The 25,954-nt window shown below is 43.0% G+C and overlaps 1 protein-coding gene across 4 annotated transcripts in view; it reads right to left on the bottom strand.

Moving 5' to 3' along the window:
• The window catches only part of RBM33 (RNA binding motif protein 33), a 114,494-nt gene that overhangs the window by 15,640 nt on the left and 72,900 nt on the right, over window positions 1–25,954 (bottom strand). For all 4 annotated transcript variants that reach the window (XM_058660643.1, XM_058660644.1, XM_058660645.1 and 1 more), the window contains 5 exons: window positions 15,259–15,391; window positions 14,510–14,853; window positions 13,078–13,392; window positions 11,235–11,480; window positions 6,239–6,892 (listed from right to left, as the gene is read on the bottom strand). In XM_058660643.1, coding sequence (XP_058516626.1) covers window positions 6,239–6,892; window positions 11,235–11,480; window positions 13,078–13,392; window positions 14,510–14,853; window positions 15,259–15,391 — 1,692 coding nt within the window. The remainder of the gene's footprint in view (window positions 1–6,238; window positions 6,893–11,234; window positions 11,481–13,077; window positions 13,393–14,509; window positions 14,854–15,258; window positions 15,392–25,954) is intronic.

Raw genomic sequence — 25,954 nt, 5'->3', positions numbered from 1 at the left:
GACATTTGATACTCCACACTGAGAGGACAGATAACATTGTGAGGACACAGAGAAGGACAGTGGTGCGGTGGCCCAGGGCAGCCTCTCAGGAATTCTCCTGCCGATAAGGCCGCACTTCACTGTCACCCGCAACGTTGCCGATCTCACAGCCGCAGACCCTACTGAACAGGTTTCTATTAGCTACAACAATGCAGTGCCTATCCCTGTAATCTTCACACGGCTCATTCAGAATCGGCCCAGGAAATGATATGCAGGCTACAGGAAGTTTCTAAATATAAATACATTTAAGGCTTCTCTGTTTTTCTTTTAAGACAGCTGGGTTAAACGAGAGAAGACAAAGATAAAATCTCTTCCAGGTTTCCTAGGTCAATTTCCCAGTTCCATCACTGCGGTGTGACACGAGATGAGAACATTTCACATTTGCAGTTTTCTCTATTCTCTGCAATGAAGTCTTATAGAATGGCACCCATGCAAAACCCAGAGCCAAGTCTAAAACACCACCTGCCTAATTGTAGAAATGGGTCTACACAGGTTGAATGAAAACCAGATCCACAACGCTGAAGACAGACCGCCCAACTCCTGAGTTTCACGGAAGGATTCCCTCAGCACATGCGCTCAACTTAGTACAAGAAGCAATGAAAAAGTTAACAGAAAATGACTATCAAGAACAAACAAGTTTTGCATCAAGATAAACTTCCTGTTCTGTTCAATTTTTCTATGAACTTTGAACTTCCTTCACAGTTGGGTGAAGGAAATGCCCACTCTCCCTCTTAAAAAAAAACTTTTCATGAGTAGTTAGATTTGGAAAATACCTTTTAAAACCACAATCAGCTGGCTGTTGAGGAAATTATACTCAACAGCAGGTAAATGCTCAATTAGCTAGGTTCTTGCCAGCAAATGGGAGACCTCTGTTGAGTTCTGGTTCCCAGGTATGACGTGGTCCAGTTACGGAGTGAATCAGCACATGGGAACTGTCTGCCTCTCCAACTCTCAAATAAACAGTCAATTTTGAAAGAAAGCTGCAGTGCCAACTGCTTTCTTGTTAAAAGAAACTGTAAATCACCGATATTTTTACCTTAAAATTTAGAATGTACTTGAAATGGCTCTAAATTCCAGAAACGGGAAATGACTAGAAAGATGAACTCCCCTCCAGGAAGTAGCCTGTCTATGACCTAGTTTAAGAAATGTATCGCAGAACAAACTGTAACCACATCAATCCCTCCCCTCCTCTCTTCCTCTTTCTTTCTCTGTACTTTACTGAGCTAAGATCAGACCTGCGTTGAGGCCTGCAAGTACTTACAGCCAGGAACTGGGCACGCCTAGCACCCAGCCTCCACTCTGCAAGCTGGACTGGGTGAGGAGCTGAGGCACAGGAAGCCAAGGGGAGCTGGCCACGCTCAAAGGATGATGGAGACCAACAAGCAACACAAGAGCCAGCCTGAAGGGGGCACTGCCTGTCCAGCGCCATGGGGTCATTACACCAAGCAAGGACTCCGAAGCCCACACTGCTGCGGAGTGAGGGAGAAGTATCAGCATAGGAGACGGCAGCAAACCATCTCCGCTTGCTAGCAGCAGGAAAGCACACAGGCACTAACACAGTCTCAAAGTCTCTTCTGGCAAATTACTACTTACAAACGCAAAGCTGTAACTCCACAAAGGGGCCTGGCAAACGTCGTCCCACCCAATGGTCAGGCCGGACAAACCTCCCAAATGAAGGCCATGTCAGAACAGCACAACCTAAACTTGCCAGGAGGACGCATTAGACAAACCAAACTGAAAGGAAATTCTACTGATCCCTGCACTTCAAAAATGCCAATGGCATCAGCCATTCCAGACCCAAGAGACCATAAGTGAGACCCAGGACCCTGGACCAGGAGGGAGGAGGAGTGGCTGTGAAGGATATAACTGGGACAAGCGACAGCAGCAGACTGTGTCCCATGAATCAGGCGAGAGCAATGTAGCAATGAGACCTTCTAATTTTTAAGAAGACACAACCGTGGTTTCCTAAGAAACTGTGCCGAGGAAATATACTCATGTCCATAGGTTTCAATTTTTCTGAACCAATATAAACATCTTCAAATTCTACCTTCAAGCACCTTTTTGAAGTACCATCATGTACTGTTCTCCAATCTATTTGCAAGTGGTTTATGGGGGAAAATAATTTTTTGTGTATATCAAAGGACAAAAAAAGAAAAGACAAAGGATAAAGCAAAAAAGGCCAACTGGCAGCTCCTGGCTGTTCTGGGAAAGGTGCAGAGCAATCCTTCTATGTCCTCACAAGCTCTCTTCAATCGCGCTCTCCTCCGCAGTCCCCCGGAAGAGAGCAGGCACGAACACAGATCACCTCTCCAAAGAGAAGCTGGCAGGAAGAGGAAGGAAAGAAATCTACAACTACAGTCCAATCCCCAAAAGCAAGATCACACAAAATAAATAGGGACCTTCTGTATGTACCATTTTGACAGCCTTTTAAAAATAAAATACAAGAGTACCACAATCGGACAGCTGGCTTTCCTGCTGGGACATTCTGTGCTTCTCCCATTTCTCTGTGTGGCCAACGGAACAAAAGACTGTTTACTTAATTTGCTGCCAAATTCCTAAAATTTTCATTACCTTGATCAGAATAAAGCTGCCGAATTCAATATTTGCGTTCACGTTCTCAAACAGCACTCTAAACAGCTATTCCAAATAAACCAATTTTTAACCTAAAGGCACAGTGATATTTACTGAGGTACGATCACGTGCTACTCACTATACACGCATTACAACATTTAATCTTCACAACAAACCCAGAAGGAGGTGATCTTTCTCGCGCTGATGAGGAATCTGCAGCCAGAGAACAGGAAGACAGGAGCCGAGGAGAAAGATGCAAACAGTGCAGGGGTGGCCATTTTCCCTCCACTGAAGGCCAGCATCTGATCAAGGAACTTCCCTCGGCTCATGCTTGTTCCAGTGCGTTCCCCTGTGTCTCCATCACAAGAATGGCTGTAGGTAGCTACAGGTGCACACTAAACACATCTGTTTTCTACATTTACTCTCAGAGTGACTGGCTGGATTATGTAGTCGGTTTAAAACGCATGACTTAACAAGGTGCTCCTTTGGGTTCTCAAAATTAAATATATAGAAGTAATAGTCCAAGAAACGAGCACAGGAGAGAAAAAAATCCATCAAATCCAATTCTACATGGACTGTTTACATGAACAATACTCAGAGACACACGTAACTGTATAAGTAATATCTGCTGGTAACTCAAAACACTGTAAATAACATTAATTTGTTCCTGCTGAAATCTTGCCTATAAAATATAAAAAAATGACAGGTGGCCTTTCATAAACATACATTAAGATCTTGTGGATACACATTTGGGTAATTCAAAAAGCTTGTGGAAAACAGTTAAAAAGATACAATTGTTTTGACACAAAACAATTCAAAATTCATGCATATGAACTATCTCCAAAATTCAAAAAAAGGCATTTTATAAAAAATCATGCGTGAGTTTCAAAAGCTTTTTGCACCAAAAAACTTATGTTTCAATTCTGTCCTCCATGAACTTCTTGAAGTACCCGAGTATTTTAACTGTGGTCGCTTAGTGTAGCACTAGTTCTTGAATGGGAGGTACTATTCACAGTAATGATCCCGTATCCTGTCTGAAGACACTAAAATGGAGAGACCACTTACTAAACGCAAGGGTAACTTTTCATTAAGATATGACAGTCATATCTAGTTAACATGTTAAATGAAATTCTCTCCAGGAAGCATTAAGTATTCTGAGTCCAGGACTCAGAGCGAAACAATATGGGAATATTTACTAAAACCAGAACACATTTACTAAATAAATACTATAAACATACACGTAATATTCAGTATCAGTACTATGTTTAAGGTATCACTCCCAACATGTTAAGCTCCTGTCAAGCCCCTCGCCAGGGGTCAGGTTCATTCCTGGAGACTGAAAAGGACTTCAGAGTTTGTGTTAACAGAGGGCATCCTCGAGCAAGAACACCACAGCCAACAGCAGCAGAGAACGACCTGGCTACAGATGCCACTCCAGCAGTTAGGCACAGAAATCAAAGTCAAATAAACGTCGGCTGATCTAGCACACTCTGCAACTAACATTGTGTTGTCTTACAAAGCTCCCACTCGCCAAGAAAAACTAAGCGGGGCTGGGGGTGCTAGTTTCAGACACAATGAATAAGTCCAAAATACTCAACATGCTGTTGCAGGAGCTGCTGGAATGAAGCTTTAATATAAACGCGTTGGTTAGTTAATGTAAGAATTGCAAATGTTTTTTTCTTCAAAGTACTAGTTTGGCAGATAACTATGTTTCACAGAAAATTCCTTTGTTTTCCCTTTCTATTTACTATAAAATTAGCATTTATTTCTGAGAAAGATCTGAGATATATATATATATATCACACACACACACACACACACACACACACACACACACACACACATATTTAGAAAAAAGCAACAATTCCAGGATATTTTTTAAAGATGTTTACTAGCTGTCTCTCTCTCCTCCACTGCAGAGCTGTACACAGTCAGATGTGTCTATAGCTCAACACATTGTGTGGAGATGGCTGCCGTGTTACAAGGCCTGCAGCTCAAGGAAAAGAATGAGGCAATGGGGCAGGCATGTGGCCTCCTAAGAGGCCTGACCGCCATCAGACTCTCCGCTCCGAGAAGCAACAGCAGTGGCTCAAGGTACAGGAGATCTGGACTGAAGCCCTCGCCCTGGGCGTTGGCTCCCAAGTTCATGGCTGAGGGAATCCCACGAGTGATCCAGCAACTCGGAACATCCACTCTCTGTCTCTGTCTCTCTGCCTCCCAAATAAAAATGACACTGGACATTGATTAACACAGTATGCTTAAAAACCAAGGTCACAAAAAAAAAGGGCCACGATATACACAGACACCGGTGACTAGGTTCCCAGCCCAAGATACCAGGCACATCTAAGCTCAATCCATGTAACACAGTCCATCAATATTCTAAACTACCATCAGCAGACACAGCAAAGAGTCAGATAAAAGTATGGGTCCTACTGATATTTTCACTACAAAACCTTTAATTTATATTTTGAATAAAATTTTAGCAAAATTTATTCTTAGTTTACATGAGTATGAATGAAGGCCTAAAACTTCGTTTCACCAACCAAACAAGTAGCAAAATGAGTTGTTCTTAATCCACCACTGCAACAGCCATGCTGCTCCCACTCCCCTTCCTTGTTCAAGCCCATGTGGCACTGATCTGGGAGGGACCAGCAGTTGGATATTATTTGATCCTGCCGCACGTATTTTGTGTCTGTTTTGTAAATTATCAGCGGTTGGTGTCCTTAAAAAGAGTATTACAGTTTCTGTGCTTTCTTCCTCAAGTAATGACTCCAGTTCCATCATTGCTGAGTACGACGCTGGCAAAAGCCAGGACAACTGTTACAGGGTTCACTGTTCGTAAGCTAAGCATCAGTTAGTACAGCTAACTAAGACCATACAGAAAGCACAGGAGGCAAGCACTCAACAGGCTGCTTCTTCCTGAGACCACCTTCTATAACAGCAATTAATTTGTAGAAACTTTCATTCTGAAGTACTAAACTTCTCCGAACTACCGTGGAGAGCTACAATTCCCGTGGCCTGGCAGAAAACAATCCCAAGTGGGCGCTGCCCGCAGCTGGGGGAGAAGTGCGCGCCTGAGGCAGCATCAAGACCAGACCCTGGAGATCTCAACCGCAGTTCAGCAAAGGAGAAACTTGCCCTGAAACAGAAGGTCCTTGGCCCAGGGCTGCCTAACGCGCAGACACTCTGTCCGAAAGTCACTCCACTCAGTTGCTAACTGAATCTAAAGTTATACACAGATATTTGCTTTGTGTAAAGGAACACTTTATTTTTCAAACAATCTTGGTGATGCCAGGTGGCTTAATTTTAGTTACTGCAAACTTACTCATCAACATTTGGACGTCATATTTTATCTGTAAAAAGCAGAAAAAATTGAGAAGCACTGACCTTTGGGATTGTAGCAGTTTTTCTTCTTCGGAAAGAAGAAGAAAAACAAGACTTAGAAACAACTGAAAACCAAATGGATTCCAGCTGGAAGCAGCAATGAAATGCTGGCTTCAGATAGAAATTGGTCTACATGATTATAACAGAAGCAATTTTCATTTTCGTTCATCAAACACGTGGTCTGGAAATGAGGACAGTCTAAGTGAAACATTCAAAGAGGCACGCGTAAATCTCATCAACTTACCCCGCCTGACAACTTAATCACCCTGACCTTGGAGCTGACATGCGGCCCGTCTCCACTGCCGCTGTTGGCCCGCTGCATCACAGTCCGTTTGACGCCAGGTTTCGTGTCTGCGGGCTGGCTCTGGACAGACGCCACTCGGGCGGTCTGGGAGGCAGCGGGGGGCTCCTCCACGTCTGCAGGTTTCACCTGCAGTACTTTGTGCAAGGGCTGCGCTGGGCTCGGAGGTACTGTTCTGGTCTGGCGCACATGTTTCAGCGGTTTCGTCTGCTGTCCTTGATACTGCATGTTAGCACCAGATGGGCCAAAACTGGATGTTTTGGGTTGAACATTTGAGACCGTGACATCCTGGCTTTTACCAAGCAGTCTGTTTTTCACATTCGGTCTGCACTGTGCGCCCGGATAGGGTAACAGTGGGTTCCCGTTGGTGGGCGAGGTCGCAGCCGTCTGCTCCTCTGCTTCTGCGGTGGGCTGGGGACCATAAAGCTGCTGCTGCTGCTGCTGCTGCTGCGCCAGCCGCTCCAGTAACTCCTTCTTCCTGGCACCAGCCTGCTGTTGCCGCCGTAACTCTTTCTGCTTCAAAATTTCTTCTCTTAGACGTTTCTGCTCTTCTATCTTTAAGCGATATAACCTTGTTTCCTCATCTTCATCAGGAAACTAAAAAGGAAAGCAAATGTGGTGAACTTGGCTGTCCAAGGCCAGGTGACCATTCTCGTCTACTTCCACAAAACGAGAAAATACATTTTTTCAAAATCCCTTTAATTCAGCAATGGTAAGCAGTCTTTCAAGACCTGCTTTGAGGACTTTAAGTGTAATTATCAGGGGAGGAGAAAAATGACACGGCTTCAGCTAATTTGGAAATTCTTATCAGAACATTAGAAGTGAAATAATATAAATTTCCACTCATTTACAAGTTTGAAACCAATTAAACTACTCATTTAAGATATCAAAATATGCTTCAAATGGAAACGGCAACAGCAGAGAGGCCCTGCTGTCACACGGGTTTTATCTGGCTCTTTCCTGACAAACCAACAAAAGGTGGGTGTAAATGACCTGAAAGGCACTGATTACAACTATTGATTTTTCGTACAGAATTTTCAGCTTGATCTCAAACTCATTTGTCACAGAATAATTGGTTATAATGAACAGCACAAGTCAATCTCTCTGACCTTGAACTCGTGCACCCTCCACAGAATCGAAATGTTGCCAATTGCGGTATTGGAATATTAATGGTACATAAAGAATGCCCTTAATATTCCAGCTCCAAACCATCCTGAAAGTCTATTAAAAAAAAAATTCTTAAAAAAAGATCAGTAACTTCTATAAAAAGCAGCAAAAAAGTTTTGTAAATTTTAAGCATTGATGAAAATTTGCGCAATTCTTTTAAAATCATCCATGCATATTCATAGATGCCTTTTTGACAAGATTTATTTTATCTTTAATTCCACTATTTAAAAATACTGCCCACCCTGAATGAAAACTGTTCAGACAGTCATGCAACCGGAGGGTTAGCTGACACCCAGGGGATGTCACACAGGCCTGGTTCATGATCTGAGAAGCTGTTCTGGGTTACCTAACCTCAAAATGTGGAAGGGATGTCAAAGCCAATGCAAGAGTGACGTTAAAGACTGGACACAACACTTGCAACGGCAGGAGGACAGCACATTCAAGGGCGCACAAACACCCTCACAGGGTAGCAAAGACCCACTGCTTCCAACACAGGAATGATTGCTCATCGTAAGGCTCTTTTGCCAAGCAAGTGATAAAAAGTTGTTCCAGAATAGAGAAATAATTTTTAGAAAGACCTGTGTCTGAATAAACTCTGAAATAGTGCATATGTAGCTGACGAAAACAAATGTTTCTTCTTAAAAGAACTGTTTCAGGGGTCAGCACCACGGAGTGGTAGGCTAAGCCTCTGCCTATGGTGCTAGCACCCCATACAGATGCCAATAAAGGTCCTGGCTGCTCCATTTCCAGTGCAGCTTGTTGCTTATGGCCTGGGAACGGGGGTGGGGATGGCTCAGGCCCTGGGCCCCTGCAACCACGAGGAAGGCCTGAGAGAAGCTCCTTGCTCATTTGGAGAGGGACCCAGCGGATGGAAGACCGGTGTCTCCTCCTCTGCCTAAATCTGCCTTTCAAGTAAAAAAAAAAAACAAACCTTAAGTCATATTTGTACTAAATAGGTACACATTCAAATAAAAAAAAAAACGCTTTAAAAATTTTAACCTAGTTCCAATTTACACAGAAAATGAAAAGCAAACAATAAATTAAGACACTAACCTTAAACAACAGTGACCTACAAGATTCATTTCATGCATAAGTATCTTTTCTTCTAAAGATTTATTTATTTCTATTGGAAGATCAGCTTTACAGAGAGGAGAAACAAATAAAAAGATCTTTTATCCAATGCTTCTCTTCAAATGGCCACAACAGCTAGAGTTGAGCCCATGTGAAACCACGAGCTTCTTCCGGGTCTCCCACGCGGGTGCAGGGTCCCAAGGCTTTGGGCCTGTCCCCACCACTTTTCCAAGCCACAAGCAGGGACCTGGATGGGAAGCAGAGAAGCCAGGACAAGAACCCACCTATACAGGATTGGCACATGCAAGGGGCCATGTACTAGGCCACTGTGCTGGGCCCCATAAAGTATCTTTACAAAAATTGGGGTGAAGGGGACGACGCAGTAGCCTACTGGCTAAAGCTCCTTGCCCTGCACGCACCAGGATCCCATTTGGACGCCAGTTCTAATCCCAGCAGCCCCACTTCCCATCCAGCTCCCTGCCTGTGGCCTGGGAAAGCAGTCTAGGACAGCCCAAAGCCTTGGGACCCTGCGTCTCTGTGGGAGACCCAGAAGAGGCTCCAGGCTCCAGGCTTCGGATAAGCACAGCTTTAGCTGTTGCAGCCACTTGGGGAGTGAATTAGCAGACAGAAGATCTTCCTCTCTGTCTCTCCTCCTCTCTGTGTATCAAACTTTCCAATTAAAAAAAAATTGTTTTAAAGACATTTTTTTAAAGGAGAAAGAGACAGAGTGATAAAGAGAAATATCTTCAGTAATGATTCATTCTCCAAATGGCTTTAAGGCCAGGTCGGAGTCAGGGTCCAGGAACTCTCTCCAGGCCCCTCACGTGGGCAGGAAGGGCCCAAACAGTCAGACTGTCTTCCATTGCTTCCCAGGTATGTGAGCAGGAACTGGATCAGAAACAAAGCAGCTGGGATAAAAATCAGGGCTGTAATATGGGTGACAACTTCACAAGCAGTGGCTAAGCCCACGGTGACACAATGCCGTAAAGTAACTCTTTACAATAATTTTCTGGAAGAACTTTCTCGAAGTCTAACTGAATTACCTAGTTAGATGTGGCTGTTATAATGGCTTAAAGGTCACTTCCCTTATATGTGCTCTCAAAGTTATATTTCTTTGACTTAATTTGCTCAGTTACATCAGTTTATAAGAGTTATGACCAAAGCATACAAGTATGATAAAACTTTCAGCAAGGAACTCTTTGTAAACTACCTCTATCCATCTTCAACAGTTTAAAAACAGACTGACTTTAAAACCTTAGGGCTGGCGTAGTAGCTCAAGAGGATAGTCATCTGTTTGTAAATGCCAGGATCCCATATGGGCACCAATTCATGCCCTGGCCAGTCTACCTGCAACCAGGCTCTTTGCTTACGGCCTGCAAAAGCAGCAGGGAATGACCTGTGAGGTCTTGGACCCTGCACTTACGTGGGAGTCTGGGAGGATGACTCCTCCGATAGGATCAGCTCAGCCCTGGCCATTGTGGCCATTTGGGAAGTGAACCGATCGATGGAGGGCCTTGTTCTGTGTCTCCTCCTCTCTCTGTGAAAAATCTGCCTTTCAATTAAAAGTATACAAACCTTTCAATTAATAAATGAAGCAAAGGTCTAGTAGAAAGTTGATAAATGTTAACTAAATATTCTGACTCCATTACATTTTCATTTTGGTAATATTATAAGTGTTATAACAATTTATCGGTAACTCAATATTTTGACATTAACTGGCACTCTGAGAGCACAGTCAGAATGTCACTGAGGACGCCCACATGCCATCTGCAATCCCAGGACCGTTTCCAGTTTCCTGCTAATGTGCCCCTGGGAAGCAGCAGGTGTGGTTGGGTGCAACCACCCACAGGCGAGACTGGGACTGGGTTCTAGCCACCTGGCTTCGGGGAGGGCCCGGCCTCATCAGACAGAATGTATCATTCCAACAAAATAAACATCGATTTTTTTTTTAAAAACAAAAATTATAAGCATTAGTTTTTATAAAATCAAGGCATAACTTACTTAAATTCTTTTCTAAAGAAACACTTCATAACATCATCGATATTAAGCTACTCTGTTCAGCTACATAAATTTTGTCAATACTAACCTCACTTACACATACTTATCCCTCACCATATCCAGACATACACAAAGCCTTGTTTTATCTTCATTTAATAAACAGACTGAAGTTTATAAGAAGTTGAACACTTCAGCTGGCAACCATGATCTGCATTTATTACCTATACCTCCAGCACTCTTTATCTATTTAAAAACTGGCCATGATAGAGTATTTCCAGGGTCAGCGGAATACAGCCCATAGGCACATCCTGCCCCCATGTCATTTTACACATTTCACAAGAACATAGACACACTCATTCATGTCAGAACTGTATTAGAAACTCCTTCATGCTAACATCGTTTTTTTAGGTAATCAAGACAATTTGAACTCTAAAGTCTACAATATTTACAGAATAATTGGGCCTTTCACAAAAAGTTTGCTAAGCTCAGTATATATTACCTGCACAGATATGTAACAACTACTACTGCAAACCAGTGAGGACACAGTATGGATCTTAAGAACATGACTGTTCAATTACAAGTAGAATTCAGTTGAAGACTAGTAAAGTTCTGTAAACACCTTGCTGGATGAGCGGGAACCTGAGGGTATAGTTTGTAGTCTTCCTGCAAGACTAACTTCTCTTTCGTAAGGAGAACGTCCTACCTCTGGGTCTGTCTTTGCTTCTTCTGCTGGCTGAGTCACGGGGCTGACCGGCTTCACCTTCACTTCCGCCTTGGCCGGTGCACTCCTGGAAGGTTTCGCCTGAGCTGCGGGAGTGGAGGAACAGCGGCTGCTCGCTTCTATAACGTGTGACGGAGCGATGGGTAACTCCCGCAAATTGCTGTTCCGAGGAGCAGTGGGCTGCATTTGCTGCATTGGTCGTTTGGTGACATTCTGAGATGTTGCATTCTATCACAAGAACAACAACAAAAAACTTATCACAATTGGAAAGAAACATAGCAAAAGGAACATATAAAGACACAGTTATTAAATCAAATCATAAGAAATCATTCTAATCAGAAAGTGACTTTCTGCTTTGGGGGCAGATACTTATCTCCTTGGTAAATTTCATTTATGCCTAAATACTGCCTGAGTACACCATAAGTATACATCACACATGCCTACAGATAAGCCCTCTGTGGAGAAACAATCATTTAGCCAGTGCTTCCACACACAAACCTACACCTTTAACAGAAAAGCAACAAGTCTATCTGCCAGCAGAAGTCAACTGGATCAGTGGTACTACCATTTTTACTTAGTCTTCAAAATTTAAAGTGAAAAAAAGAAACAGATGCAACATTAAGTCAGTGTCCAAAACAAAACGATAAAAGTACCAGAATGCTTTATTAGAGAGGAAATTCTTGGTCTTAAAAGAACCAGTAGTGCAGAAAGGGGACAGTTCCTGGTCTTCGGGGTCAGATCAACTAAGGGCGCATGCGCATGAAAGTTGTCTGCCATTGTTCAAACAAATGAAACCCAGGTTATAAAGCACACCCTTCTCAGATCCAGAAACCCTTTCTTATTGCTTAGCTCATCTTCATCACATTATTTTAAGACATGAAGAAATGGCTTTTAGGAAAACGGAGTTCCAAAGTAGTTACAAAACACGCTCGAAGCTCAGAGGGCAGAATGGGACATTACTGGCACCTTCTCACAGCCTCATTTAGTAGATAATGAAATCAAAATTCGTGAACGTTCAAAATCTCAGCAGGAAACCATGACCTGCATGTATTATTTATACCTACTACATTCTGTGCCTACATAAAAATTAGCAATACATGACAATTATATTCAAAAGAAGCTAAATTTAAAAAAAATCAACAGTTAAAAAGTCTCAGAAACCCACAGGAGTATTTTAAGAGTCAGAAGAACACGACTCACAGGCACAGGCTGCTCCTACAGGCAAGCACTGTAACCACGAGCCACCCATGCAAACCATTAGCCATGCTCGTGAGAAACCACACTACAAAAGCCTTCAAGTTACTTAATGAAGCTCAAGGCGATGCCTGCTGGCTATAAACTCACTGAGAACAGGGAGACGGCCTTCAGTTACTCCTGTATTCCAGGCAAACACACAGTACCCAACAATAGATATTCAATTCATTTTCCCTAAATTCATTCACTTGCTGCTCATTCACAGCCCAGAAACAATCTACATATCTCAAAAAAGCAAGACATTGACAAAGGCAGAGTGACTCGAACCCAAGGGTGCTTACCCAAGTTATGTGTCAATTAATCATCACCACATAAATGTCCAAGAGGTGTAGGAAAGTCAGATGCTAAAGTAAACATCTTCAGGCACAAATGCAATACGCTTCTTCTACAGACAGGGAAGCAATCTCTTAAGTGTTTTTAACACACATTCATTTCAAAAAAATGTACTGCATATGTTTTAGTGAATTACATCATACTGGAAAATAAGCTGGCTCAAAAATCACATCCCCACAAAGCTCCACGTTAAAAGCTACTCCAGGACTACACACTGATGCCACTGCATGGTACCTACATGCCTGAGCCCCTGGCGCTGGGGGCACTGCATCCGACTGTTGTTCGGCTGTGGCTGAGCAGTCTGCACGTGGGGCCTGAACTGTGCCTGAGCCATGGGCATCAGAGGAGGGGGAGGAACAGAGAGGTGATGGTGGTGCTGGGGCTGGTGCTGGGGCTGGTGCTGCGGAGGGGGCTGGTGCGGCGGCTGGTGCGGCGGCTGGAGCGGGGGCTGGTGCTGGTGGTGCTGCGGCTGCTGCTGCTGGTGCTGTGGCTGCTGCTGCTGAGGCTGCGGCTGGGGCTGATGTGGAGGGGGCAACGGAGGATGCAAGGGCCCCTTTCATTCCAAAAGAAACAGAAACAGGTTGGTAAGTGAGTAAGACACTTATATTCCAATTAACTACTTCTTTGAAAACCACACCACAAATTCACTGAGCACAAATCAACAAAAATTCACCTGCGGACAAGACAATGATATATCAAATGCAGTAATAAGCCACAAACTACCACATTAAGTGTAATCTTCACCCTAAACCTTTTCAATCCAGTAATTTCGAGAATGCATCCAAAGGAATTAACTGAAAGGGTCACTACACATCCTTAGTGTAGGACAGCTAGTTCCCTGTGGCTCTACAGTACCAAAGTACTGAAATAACACACACATGCAGGAGGATCAGCAGCACAAAGGTATTCTTGTCCAAAATTTGTTAAGTGATACGATGGAAAGTAACTGACATAAAAACATCAGAATCATACATTAACTGGCAGGAAGAAATTCATGGACATGAGGATGCATACTTTAAAAAAAGACTGAAAAAATGCTCACCCAAATATTAGTGGAATGATTTAATTTCTTTTTCTTATACCTATCTACATTCTAATATTTCTGAAATGTGGATGCATTTTTCTTTTGTCGTAAAATGAAAAAAACTTTAAATATTATTTCTCCTTTAACACTGCAAATAATAACCTGGTTTAGGTGCCTTTTTGATTGACTCAAGTACAGTATCAACATATTTTTTCATAGTGAGTTTAAGTTACAGAAAAACATACACTAATGTGACAGTTACTCAAGCAACCCAGGAAACACAACTCCATCAGCAGAGGGCACTGATGTCTCCCAAATAACGCGTGAACAGCAACACACAATGTATTTCCACTGCAGAAACTTAATTCGCCAGTGTACCCATAAAGCATTTGAGAAATCATGCAAAGATGAGACAATGCATGAATACAATATGCCCCAATCTTACTGACAGCTCATCTGTGGAATGTTCCCAATTTCTCCAAGTACTAAGGAAGTAAACATGAGTGTCAAAAAGGCCCTCTTAAGCAGTACATTGAAGATCGATGTCCTTATTCCTCAATCACAAGCTAACCAGAAATGAAAATTTTTTCTTTCATGAAACATAGTGTCAAATACTTCACCTGCCCAGTTTCACTCGTGTGCATACCTGCAGGTTGGGCTGGGCGTGGGTGGGCAGGAACGGCTGTCCTGGGCCAGGGAGAAATGGCTGCCGAGGAGGAATGAAAGGTCTCGTGGTGGCTGCCCCTGGCTGGCTAAAGTGCAGAATCCCCACCGGCCCCGGAGGCTGCAGGGCTGGCCTCACGGGCCGCTCTCTCGGGAACACTGGCTGCTGTCCCTGCTGATTGAACGCCGGTGCTGGCTGAGTAAACGGTAAGGGACTCTGAGTGGGCACAGGGTGACTACTATTGAGAAGTGTGGGAGGAGGTGGTGGTGGAGGAGGACTTCGCTGCTCCAGAAACAGGTGACTTGGAAACCTGGGTTCACCTGAAACTGCAAAGTAACAACATTACCTTCAGATCAGAAGATTAGGCATTTCTTAGAAATACAGTTTTACAAACAGTCTCTCAACAGACAACAATCATGGTTGGCAGAAGCCTGTGTTTGAAAGAAGTAGAGATCTTCCCTTTTGTTTCCAGATCTCTTCATCAGTCACTGTGCAAGTCAATTTTTTGAAAAGACTGATTTGAAAGGCAAAGCAGCAAAGAAGGGGTGACAGACAGAAAGATGGTTTGTTCCTTCCTATGAAGATGCCGGTAATACACTATCATAGCATTTCCAAAAAAATGCACAATTCTGGAACAAAAACCTGACATTCCAGTCACAACCTACTGGATGCTACCTTCAATTAAAGGGCAAAAGTATAGCTTTCGAATGCTATGTTCACTCTTTAAGTACCTCCCAGGAAGAAAGGGTCTCGGTCCTGGGGCGGGGGCGGTGCTCTCCACTGCTCCTGGAGAGGAAGCCGGGGCGGCTGGCTGAAGGTGTTGGGAACCGGCCCAGGTGTGTGCTGGGGAAACTCCGGAGGGCCCTAAAGAACCAGGACAGGGAAAAATGGGTCAAAGACAGAAACACGCTCTGTAACTGTCACAGTGCAGTCCCTCCTATACACACACAGCTGCGTATTACGAAACACACGACTGGGCCCCAAAGCCAAAAGAATCCAAAACACTCAATATTTTAATATTATTATACCACAAGAATATCATTTTTAAGCATACTGAAATCCATGTAATTACTGACCTGGTTCCCCATTAATCCAAAACACTAAATGTCTACTTTGAACATTCATGACATTTATCTTCTCAAAAATGCTATTCTTTGTTACGTACTTAACAGAGGGATAAGCCAAAGATATGAAGCTGCTTTATTAAAAAAAATTCAATTTGTACCATAATAAAAATCAGCAATCTATGACATGACAGAAAAATGTGAACTTCTTAAGAAACCAAATTATTATTGCAAGAAAAATATTACACAGTTGGGTTCCTCTGAATTACAAAAAAAAAAAAAAAGAGAGAGACAGAGAGAAAGAAAAACTTTAATGCTTATAGATGAAGATTTTTCAATAATTATCTTACCAGTGCAACATTGTGGAGACAAACTAAAACTACTTCATTTTCCTATTGGTTTTTCTAGTACTCATGAAGGTTTTTTAAAATACCATATTTACCTATGAAATCGCATTTAAAGAAATTAGTGGTTAAACCACTGCTTGGGATGCCCACTCCCCTATCACAGCGTCTGGGTTCTAGGTCCTGCTCCAATTTCAACTCCAGCTTCCTAGTACTGTGTACCCAGAGAGGATCCAGTATTTGGAAGCCTGCCGTTTGGGCATTAGACTGATCTCTGGGTACTCAGAGAGGATCGAGTATTTGGAAGCCTGCCGTTTGGGCATTAGACTGATTTCTGGGTACCTGGTTTCAGGCCTGGCCCATTACCAGCTGTCATAGGATATGCCAAACAACTGTCCCTTTGCCTTTCAGATAAAATCAAACAACAAAAAAAATCTGTTTAAATGTTCTCCACTACAAATAATAAAAGAAATGCTCACAATTATTTTCCCGGCTACATGAGGAAATCTTTTATGATCATCAAAATACCATTCACTCAGAGAGGTGGAGAGGAGAACAGAGGTTATTGCTGGCTGGGCAGAACAGGGATATGGGCGGGGAGAGCTCGTCTCGGGGTGCTGAATCGCAGGTGGAAGGACTGACCTATCCCACGGCAGACTGCGGACACTAACATACTGCTGAACTCAAAGCCAGCGGAGGAAAGGAATTCAGATGTATTGCCTCAAATAAATGAAAACTGGGAAGACACACATGCTTACCTTGATTCAGATATTATGCAATGTATATCAAAACATTCACTGGCTACTCTATAAATATGCAAAATGTCTATGGTGATTAGAAATAATTTTAATAGCGCCCCATTCTTTGGAACTTAGCTAATATTTCTTAGCTTTTTATAAAACAGATCCTTCCTTATAAATTTAAAATTCTAATGCACTGTCATTTTATTACTGGAATGATTAGCAATTTCCTATAAAGTGTTATATCATCTTACATCAGAACTCTGAAAACATTTTTTCAAGCCACATTTTTCCTCTTTCTACCCTTTAAAAGCTTGCTCTACTGGTGGCACCGCAAGGGCAGCCCAAAGTGAACACGAGTACAAACACCTCATGATCCATCAAATGCTAATGACATGGTTGAAAACAAATATGGTGTAAGGAAAAACACAGAGAAGTTACATTTCCTTCAGCATGTGAAACAAAAAAGCCCTAAAAGCTTAAGTCTTGCAACTTCTGCTTAGTACTTTCGGTGAAACCAAAGGAATCCCACTCATAGCAATGTCTGATTACGCACGGCCAAGGTTCCTGATTGGCACTGCTTTACACACACACAGCCCGAGTTACAAAGGATCTTCACTTCCCTAATCAACGTGTACATTGTGTCATCGTGTTAATTTGTGTCTTTAACAGTATAATGCTTTGAGAAAATATTCTTTAATATTTTGCTTCTGATAATATGCTAGAAAAATTATTTTTAATAACAGGCTATGATGCCCTGCTACTTACTAAACCTGCATAAGCAATTTTAGGACTTGCCTATTTTCTTCCACTGCTAAATTATTTTTTCATTTTGAAAACACTCTCATTTCTTCTTTGAAGTCAAATTGGTGGCATATGTACTTACTGCCAAATACAGTATCATATTTTATCAAGTAACTTTAATGCTCTGTTTGTAAGTATAACACTGATGTTTTATCTTTAGTTTTATATGACAGCATTATATTGACATATAAGTTGAGCATCCCTAATCCAAAAATCCAAAATCCAGTAGACTCAGCTATTTGAAACTGAGCCTTCCACACTCAGTTTTACATGTTAGAAGCTCTGGAGTTTTGGGTTAAGGATGCCAAAAGCAACCTGTACAAGCATGTCAAAATAAGGCTTAGGCTAATCCTGAAAACTTACAAGACGACAATAAATTTGCAATTAAAGGTTCTGGGTGATTTAAAAAAAAAATAATTAAATGGGGTTTCTTGTGGTAACACAGAAAAATAAATACTTGTCTGTCCTCTGGCCTATGGAAAAGCTGAGTTGGTCACACTGCCTCCTAAGCACAGATTTAGTAAGACTGGCAGAGGAAACCTCCTTTTCTGACAAAACTGTAAGTTTTCCTTAAGCAGTTTCACTGATTCTCCTTATTTTCGGGAAGGAGAGTACAAAGGAATGTTTTCTTTTTTTTTTTTTTTTAACTTTTAAACAATCTTTACATAGTTAATTAAGGTAAAAAGGTTCAGGGGCTATAGGGAAGTGGGTAAGACTATTATGTCCATATTGTTTCCTTTTTGTATCTGAGGTAAAGGCAGATATTGAGGGAGAAGCCCCACCCAGCTTCCCACGCACCCCAAGTCCCGGATGTGGGGCATGCTCTGAGATACTTGTTCAAGTGGTTTTAATAGTTCACCAGTTATGAATCGCTGCCATTTTTACCACTCACAGCTCGGTGAGGTCGTTGAAGAATCCACTGATTGATAGAGTCTTCATTTGCCCAGTATTTCGCTGCCAACATATAGCTGAGGTGGTTGATTGACTTGTTCTTTCTTCTGTCTTTTCTTGGCTAGGGTTCTGAGTCCAGCATTTCGATTGGGGAGATCCCCACAGAAACTCTGAGGTATTCCCAGACCAGATTCTTGTATGTTCTAGCAAGCACAGGGCCTGGCACAGTTCATCTCCACGATCAGCTGGTGGTTGCAATTGCTGGGTTGGTTCTGCTTTCAGTCCCGAGTTGCACTGGAACCAATGGGTGTTGCAGTCCAGCCTGGTTCTGCCCAGCACGTACTTGGCCATCACATCAACCAGTGGGAGCTGCAGCCTAATCGGAGCGACCCACAATAACCCCCACCAGGCCCGCCCCCTACCCTGGTTTGCCAGTATGTGTAGCATACTAGTAAAGGAAAGTTTTCAAAGAGAAAAATGCAAACCATTCTTCAAAATAATTTATACTGCGAAATGTAAGACCCATCTATCTAAAATACATTACCAAGATTCTAAAAAGGGAAACATCACAGCCTGAAACAATCTAATAGCTATAAAAGATGATAAAATATAAAATCTTTTTAAAATGAATATATATATTTATTTATTCATTAACCTTCACCTTACAAATAAAACTACCACCAACATGACAAACGTTTAAAGTATGATGATGAACGACCAGGCATTCTTCAGATCTGCTTGCGGTTATTTTAATAAGTTCATTTTCATTTGCACAAAATGGCTAATGGTTTTATAGCCTCGATGCCCGAGTTTGGTCAGGGCAAATCTCCAGGCAGAACAGGGAGACTCATCACTCTCACTTGGAATTCAACCAGCTGGAGGACTACCACCTGTCAGGGCTGGTCTAAAAGAGAGCTGGACTAGACAACCTGAAGAGTCTGTACTCCTCAGGAAACTCTGGGTCAGCAATGTTCCCACAGCCATGAATGAGGTAAAACAGGAACTCACAGTAGGTCAGAAAGAAGGCCATGTGTTAGGCAAGGGGCCCGTAACAGGACTGGACCAGGGAAAGGTACCCATAGCACAGGGAGACGCAAGCCTGCACCTCCAGAGTCCGGGGTCTAACTGGTCCTGACACTCAGCAGAAGCCAGCTCAGAAGACATGAGAACGAAGCGGTAAGCATTGTAGGAGGGTCAGAGTTGGAGGGAACGGATGTGGCTGGTGTCCAGGTAAGAGGAACAGAAAGGCACCAGCCATGAGAACAGGAGGCACTTCTTCCTCCTTACCAGGAGGACAACACTGACTGGCAACTGCAATCATTCCCAACTGCCAGAGCCAATCAATAACCAATCCACTGATACTCTGCTGGCTCTGCCCTCAGACCAGAGAGGGTCTCCCCAATAAGTAGTTGGACTTGACTGGACTATAAGATGCTGGACTCTATACTTGGCATATGCTTGCTAAGAGGGAATCTCAATTGAACTTGAACTATGGTTACGCAACAAGGTGGAGGAACCCACCATGGGGGGGGGGGGGAGGGTGTGAGGAGAATCCCAGTTCCTATGAAATTACAACACAATGTAATTAATGAATAAATTTAATAAAAAAAAAATAACCAATCCACATTTTACAAGTATCCACCACTGAAGAAGAACCTGAGAGGACCTCAGAACCAGGTCTAGGGACAGGGTCCAGAAGTTTTTGGTGTTAAGACGACGACTTACAGGCCCCATCTCTACATCAACAGGCAGCCAGGAAACTGCAACTTAGAGTTTACATTATTGGTTCAAGCTCACAACACAATTTCAGTATTTTTCAATCATACTACGTTCACTAACCATTAGACATCTCAACTGTCAGGGCCAGCGCAGTGGCTCAACTGGCTAATCCTCCACCTCCACACATGACATTTACATGGGCACGTTTGCCCTGGCTGCTCCACTTCCAACCCAACTCCCTGTTTATGACCTGCGAAAGCAGCAGCAGGTGGCTCAAGTCCTTGGGACTCCCTACACCCACTAGGGAGACTCAGAAAAAGCTCTTGCTCCAGGCCCCAAATTGAGTCAGCTTCAGCCACTGTGGCCGCTAAATAAATAGATCTTAAAAAAAATTCAATTTGAGTCCCACCCCAGTTTTGATGCCACGTTCCTGCTCATCAGCAGGAAGCACGCATGGAAAGCAGGGGATCCCTGCTACCCACACGAGACTGACTGCCTAGTACCTGGCCTCAGCATGGCCAGCGCCATCACTGCAAGCATTCGGAGGAAGGACCAGCAGGCAGATGTGCCGTTTGCCTGCCCGCTTCTAAAACAACTGCATTTAAAATTATTTTTAGAGGAAGATACTAGGACACAGGTTAAATCACCAAATGGGACACCCACATCAGAGTACCACTGGAATCCAGCTTCCTGCTACTACACCTGGAATCCAGCAGATGTGGCTCAATTACTTGAGTTTCTGCCACACATACGGGAGATGTAGGTGGAGTTCCTGGTTCCTGAATTTAGCCTGGGCCAGTCCCAGCTATTTTAGCCATTTGGGAAGAGAATCAGTACCAAAAATTTCTCTTTGTGTGTATGTGTGAGAAAATACACTCCTCAAACACAAAAATAAAAAAATTTTGTTAGTCATACATGCCTAACATTTCTGTAAGTAACAGTCTAGGCTACAATTGACAGATAATTTAAGAATTTCCATGTTTCTTGATAAGGATATATATAGATATATACAGATAGATAATAGATAGATAGATAGAGATATTATTCCTGCAGTCTCAGTTGTAAAGCTTAACTCAGAAAAATATGCCACCAAATTTTACAAGTTTTATCTCATAAATCTTTCAAATCCATTCCCGCTTCTCCCTCAATTGCTGATCTATGAGGGCTGAGCTACGCCCATCTTTTACACCAGTGTGTTTGCATGATTAATGCAACACATGACACACAGCTAGTCATAAATATTTAATTGGATGAATGAACTATTTCTAACAGCAGGGTTGTCCCAGCCTCACATTCTAAATCTGGAAGTACTATGGCGTATGTAAGAAAACAATCACTTGCTCACAAAACTGGTATTTACTGATTGGCTAAATGAAGAGAGGGTATTGAAGACAGTTAGAATGCACTGACTTAGATCTTGGGCAATGGGCCTCCAGGCTCGAGTCAACAGATGAAACACAGTGCACTCTGATCCAGTGTCAGTCAAGCTCTGAGATGATCACTGGTTTAGAGGCAGAAGACTAACAGAACCTAATTTTCTGATTTACCTGTATGATAGAAATAATCTTAATTTCTCTATTATCTAATACCATTAAATAGGAAAAAAAAAAAGATGACCATGGAGACTGACTTTTTGCCGCTGCAACCATCTAAGGAATGAAAACCAGGTGAACAGTATGTGGGGTCCACTTTCCCAGTACTTCTTGAAGGAACACAACCCGGGCCAGTCTCCTCTGCTTTGTTATGGGTCTAACGCGAGAGCCACACCCTGGTAAGATGCAAGGCACACATACCAAACAGGAAAACTTGAGTAAGGTTTTGTGACTCAACAGATGGTGCTCAGTCATTCACACACCCACACATACAACACCAGCAAGGCAGTTTTACAGGGTCAGATTCTAAACTTAAATACAAGTAAACAAATTAGGACTAAGCTCCTAAAAGAAAAAATTGCTTGAGAAAAAGCACAAGTAGAAACAAGTATGCTCCCTCCCCTGCAGCATTAAATCTATCTCTCATGTAATTTCTGCATCTGCTCAAATCAGGGATAGCTACTTTATGTCTAAGGACAGCAGTTTATTAAAACAATGAAAATCATCGTCTTATTAATACCGCAGAAACAAGGATGCTACAAGTATAAATCACCTTGGTTTGGCTTTATGTAGAGTGACTCCTTGTTCCCCAGACAAAAACTGCCGGAGTTCAATGCATTTGTGCTCTCACTGTGTTCTGAGCAAGCACAGAGGCTGTGGCACTCAGCCTCCCCCAGGGGCAATCAAAGTGAGAACTGATGTGTGATAGCAATAAACAAACACCCTGCGAATGGTCCTCATTCTTTTTCCAGCAGCTGGGGAGGCCACTGAGGGCCAAATCAGGGGTAGGCATATGAAGCCTAGCTGGGCATGCTCACGGGAATCCACTGTTAGGTGCCAAACACTGAAGGCTGTTCTAGTAATAGTCCTGTAATGAACACTCAGGGGCCATCCTCAGCTCCCCTCTTTAGTCACCAATGCAGATGCCCCTGCTACTGCGAATGCCACCCAGGCTGATGGAACTGCCTCTCTAAGGACTAAGTCATGCCCAAGACACACTGCCCCAGCTCAAAACTCTGACTTAACATTCCAGAGCCCTCCCCTGAAAACCAAGCTGAGGTTCACAAGTTTTATCTAAAACTTGGCTGTGCTCCATCCCCTGCCTGTCCAACTTTCCTGTTTATCCTCACATGATCAGGGCTCCCAACAGCTGGCTGCCACAGACACAGCACTTCTACGTCATATGAAGCAGATATTCTACTCACAGCAATCGGACACACACTTCCAGGTTAGAAAGCAGCCGAGTCTGGATTCAAACTCACCCAATCTATCCCTAGAGCAAGTACATTTACCTGGTATCTTATTCATCACTTGCTGTGAATAGCAAAATGTTAGGAGCTAATGTTTTAAATTTATTATTATTTTTTTAAAAATGATTACATGAGTGATCAGGGTGGGAAGGATCAAGGTTTAGGGAAAATTGGGTGAATTCACTGCTTCCAAATCTGCTATTTCTTCTTGTTCCTGGGGGAAAGGGAGAAACAAAGGGAGAAACCACTCACGACTTCCCACACGCCCCAGTACCCAGGGATGAGGAACGGCCTCCTCATATCAACCCAGAGTCTCAATGTGTACATGTTCTGAGGGTTCTGTCCAAGTGCTCTGGATAGTTCTGAAATGTTGATTTCATCGATCCGAGGATGATGTCACTCTCCCAGTGTCCATTGGCTCCATTCACCGAAATTATTTACTGTCATCGTTTGGGGTAGTTGTCCAGTTAGTTCTTTTCTTCTGTTACAGCACCAAATGTGTTGCCTTAATCTCCCTTTACAACAGGGCCTGTGCCCACTGATCCACTTTTTTCATTATGTAGGGCGTGTTCTTGCAGGCTAGCAGCAGGAGCTATTTGTCACATTCCCTCATGTGTTGCAACATTCTACAATTAAACATACATTTCATCGTATGACAGTACATGTATGTTTCTGAGTCGAGAAAACAGAAAATATTACAGCAAGTCACAATACCTCTGAAACAGAATGGCTGGCTTGAACAGGTGAAAGAAATCAGCAATTTTCTTCTGATCAACAGGACATACGAGAGATTATTAAAAAGCAGAAGCAGCTGAATAATCAAGGGCATTTATGGCTTTATAAGTTGGGAAAGAAGAGTAAGAATGAGAAAAACCTCCAAGTGTCTACACAGAGACATGGTGTGGAAGGAAAGGTCACCCTTGGCAAGGTCATCTTCCCTGGTTACCAAGGAACTCCTAGGGAAGATCTGAGTTCCTGCCCCCGTTCTGTTTGCATTACTGGATACTGAAATTTGGAATCGGAGTATCAGAATAAACTTGAGAATTTCTGAGCTTACCAATACTGCTTTTGTGAAAGAGAAGAGACATTTCACAAACCGTGGCCCTCCTGAGGCTTACAGAACCACTTCCCCTTACTGTTCTGACCAGGGACCACTTTTCTTTTTTCCAATGACACAACTGAGATTCTGGCACAAGTCTTAGCCACGGGGACCAGCTGCTAATTCCCTACTTTGTAAGAGTTCTCATTTGTTCCCTGGTAATCGTGTCCTAAAACTATGCTTGTCCAAAGGATGAGCATGTGACCAGCTCTTCCCAATGGCTGGAGAAGGGCGGAGTTTGCCTCCAACCGAACTGGAATGGAATTCTGGCGGGCCCCTCAGGCTATGAGACCACCATTGCACCCTGAGGGGCACAGACCCATATCTCCTCACCAACAAGGGCCAGGAGACCCCCGTCTTGGCTCCCGTGTCAGAGAGTTTAAGAGGACCCTTCCCCGTCTCTTCCGCGCTCTTCTTCCTCTGCAGCCCACTGCTTCACGTCTGTCTGTCTGTCTGCTGCCTGGGGAAAGGAAGCCTATGACCGTGGTTCCCTGAAATAAAGGCCATCTAAATTCTTTACATCTGTTTGGCTGAGTTATTCTTTTCCTGGTGGTTGGCAAATCTAACAGCACCCAGAGCATCTAGTAGTTGTGGGATAGGACTTCTTATACTCTTCTCCTCTTTCTTTTGTAATCCATAATACAGGCGAATCCTAAACTTTATTATCATTTTTTTGTTTATCTTACAGAGAAACAGACATCCTTCACCCACCAAATTGAGAAGATGGTAAGGGGAAAACGTACAGATCCTTGGCAGTATCAGAGGGCTTCTGGATCAGCCAGAACTTTCTTGTAGCCTCACTCATGTTCTGACTCTTTAATATCTTTCCTATTGCTGTAAATACATGCTGAGGTCCATGCAGTGGGTGTGGGGGACAGGAAGGTGTGAACAGTATTGTTTCACTACAGGCAGGGCAGTGCAAGGAATTTCCCTGCTGCATGGCAGGGCCTGGTGGATGTCTCTACAACCACCTGAATGCAGCAAGGACACTGGACCAGCCCAAGGAAGAATTCTGTGACTTATTCAGGCACTGTTTGCAGCTGTGGAGTTGGATTTTTACTATCGATGCGAGCTTGGACGTTGATGTTGCTTTTAGGTCTTGCCAAAGGGCCTTTTAAATTCATGCTGTCTCTGGCTCTGCTGCCCCCATTTGACCATCCTAGATCTTTAGGTTCTCCCTTTTGTGTGATAAATTTCCTCCCATAACTGATTCAAGATTAAGTTGCAGAATGAGGACTTAAGTAGGAATGTGTTACTGATTGATATGCACCATCTATTGAGAACTTGTATTAAGAGTTTCAAGGTGAAACAAATGGCAAAATTATCCTTGGAAAACACCAGCGCCTTGAAAAACAGTCGATGCCAGAGCTTGTGACTGCAGTATAGAGGGGACAGCTTTCTTGCATGGTCCATTATGATCCTGAAACTGTAGTGGTCCATTTCTTCTCTCTCCACGGCTATTCCACGCACCTTTCCCAAGTTCCGAACTGAGCCGGATCTGGCCTTCGGCAAATACAGTCCCAGGAAATTATAGTTAAATTGGAATTATCCAAGGTTACACTGTCAATTAATGACAACTCAAAACAAGACCCCACTGTCTCTGCTAAGACCAAGCTGGTTTTCCAGCAATGCAATGTAAGTATGCTCCTAGACAATGACACACACTACCTAAGGGGGGCCCCCCATAGGATCATGCTGCGTCAACACCTAGAATTGCTTCGGTATGATAGCACGTCACCAACTGCCAGTATTAAACTAAAAATTCTTTTAAGACTGTTAGTGAGATATTAATGCCTTACCTAACAGAACTTCAGTACTAATATTAATTCTACCTTTCAACAGAACTTTAATCTTCAAGTCATTCCTCTATTTTGTTCTTCATGTCGTTTTAAACATCCAAAGAAATTATTCTCTCATATAATTC

The sequence above is a fragment of the Ochotona princeps genome, chromosome 2, assembly GCF_030435755.1.
Source record: "Ochotona princeps isolate mOchPri1 chromosome 2, mOchPri1.hap1, whole genome shotgun sequence".
Classification (NCBI taxonomy): domain Eukaryota; kingdom Metazoa; phylum Chordata; class Mammalia; order Lagomorpha; family Ochotonidae; genus Ochotona; species Ochotona princeps.
This window is presented reverse-complemented; position numbering and strand designations above follow the sequence as displayed.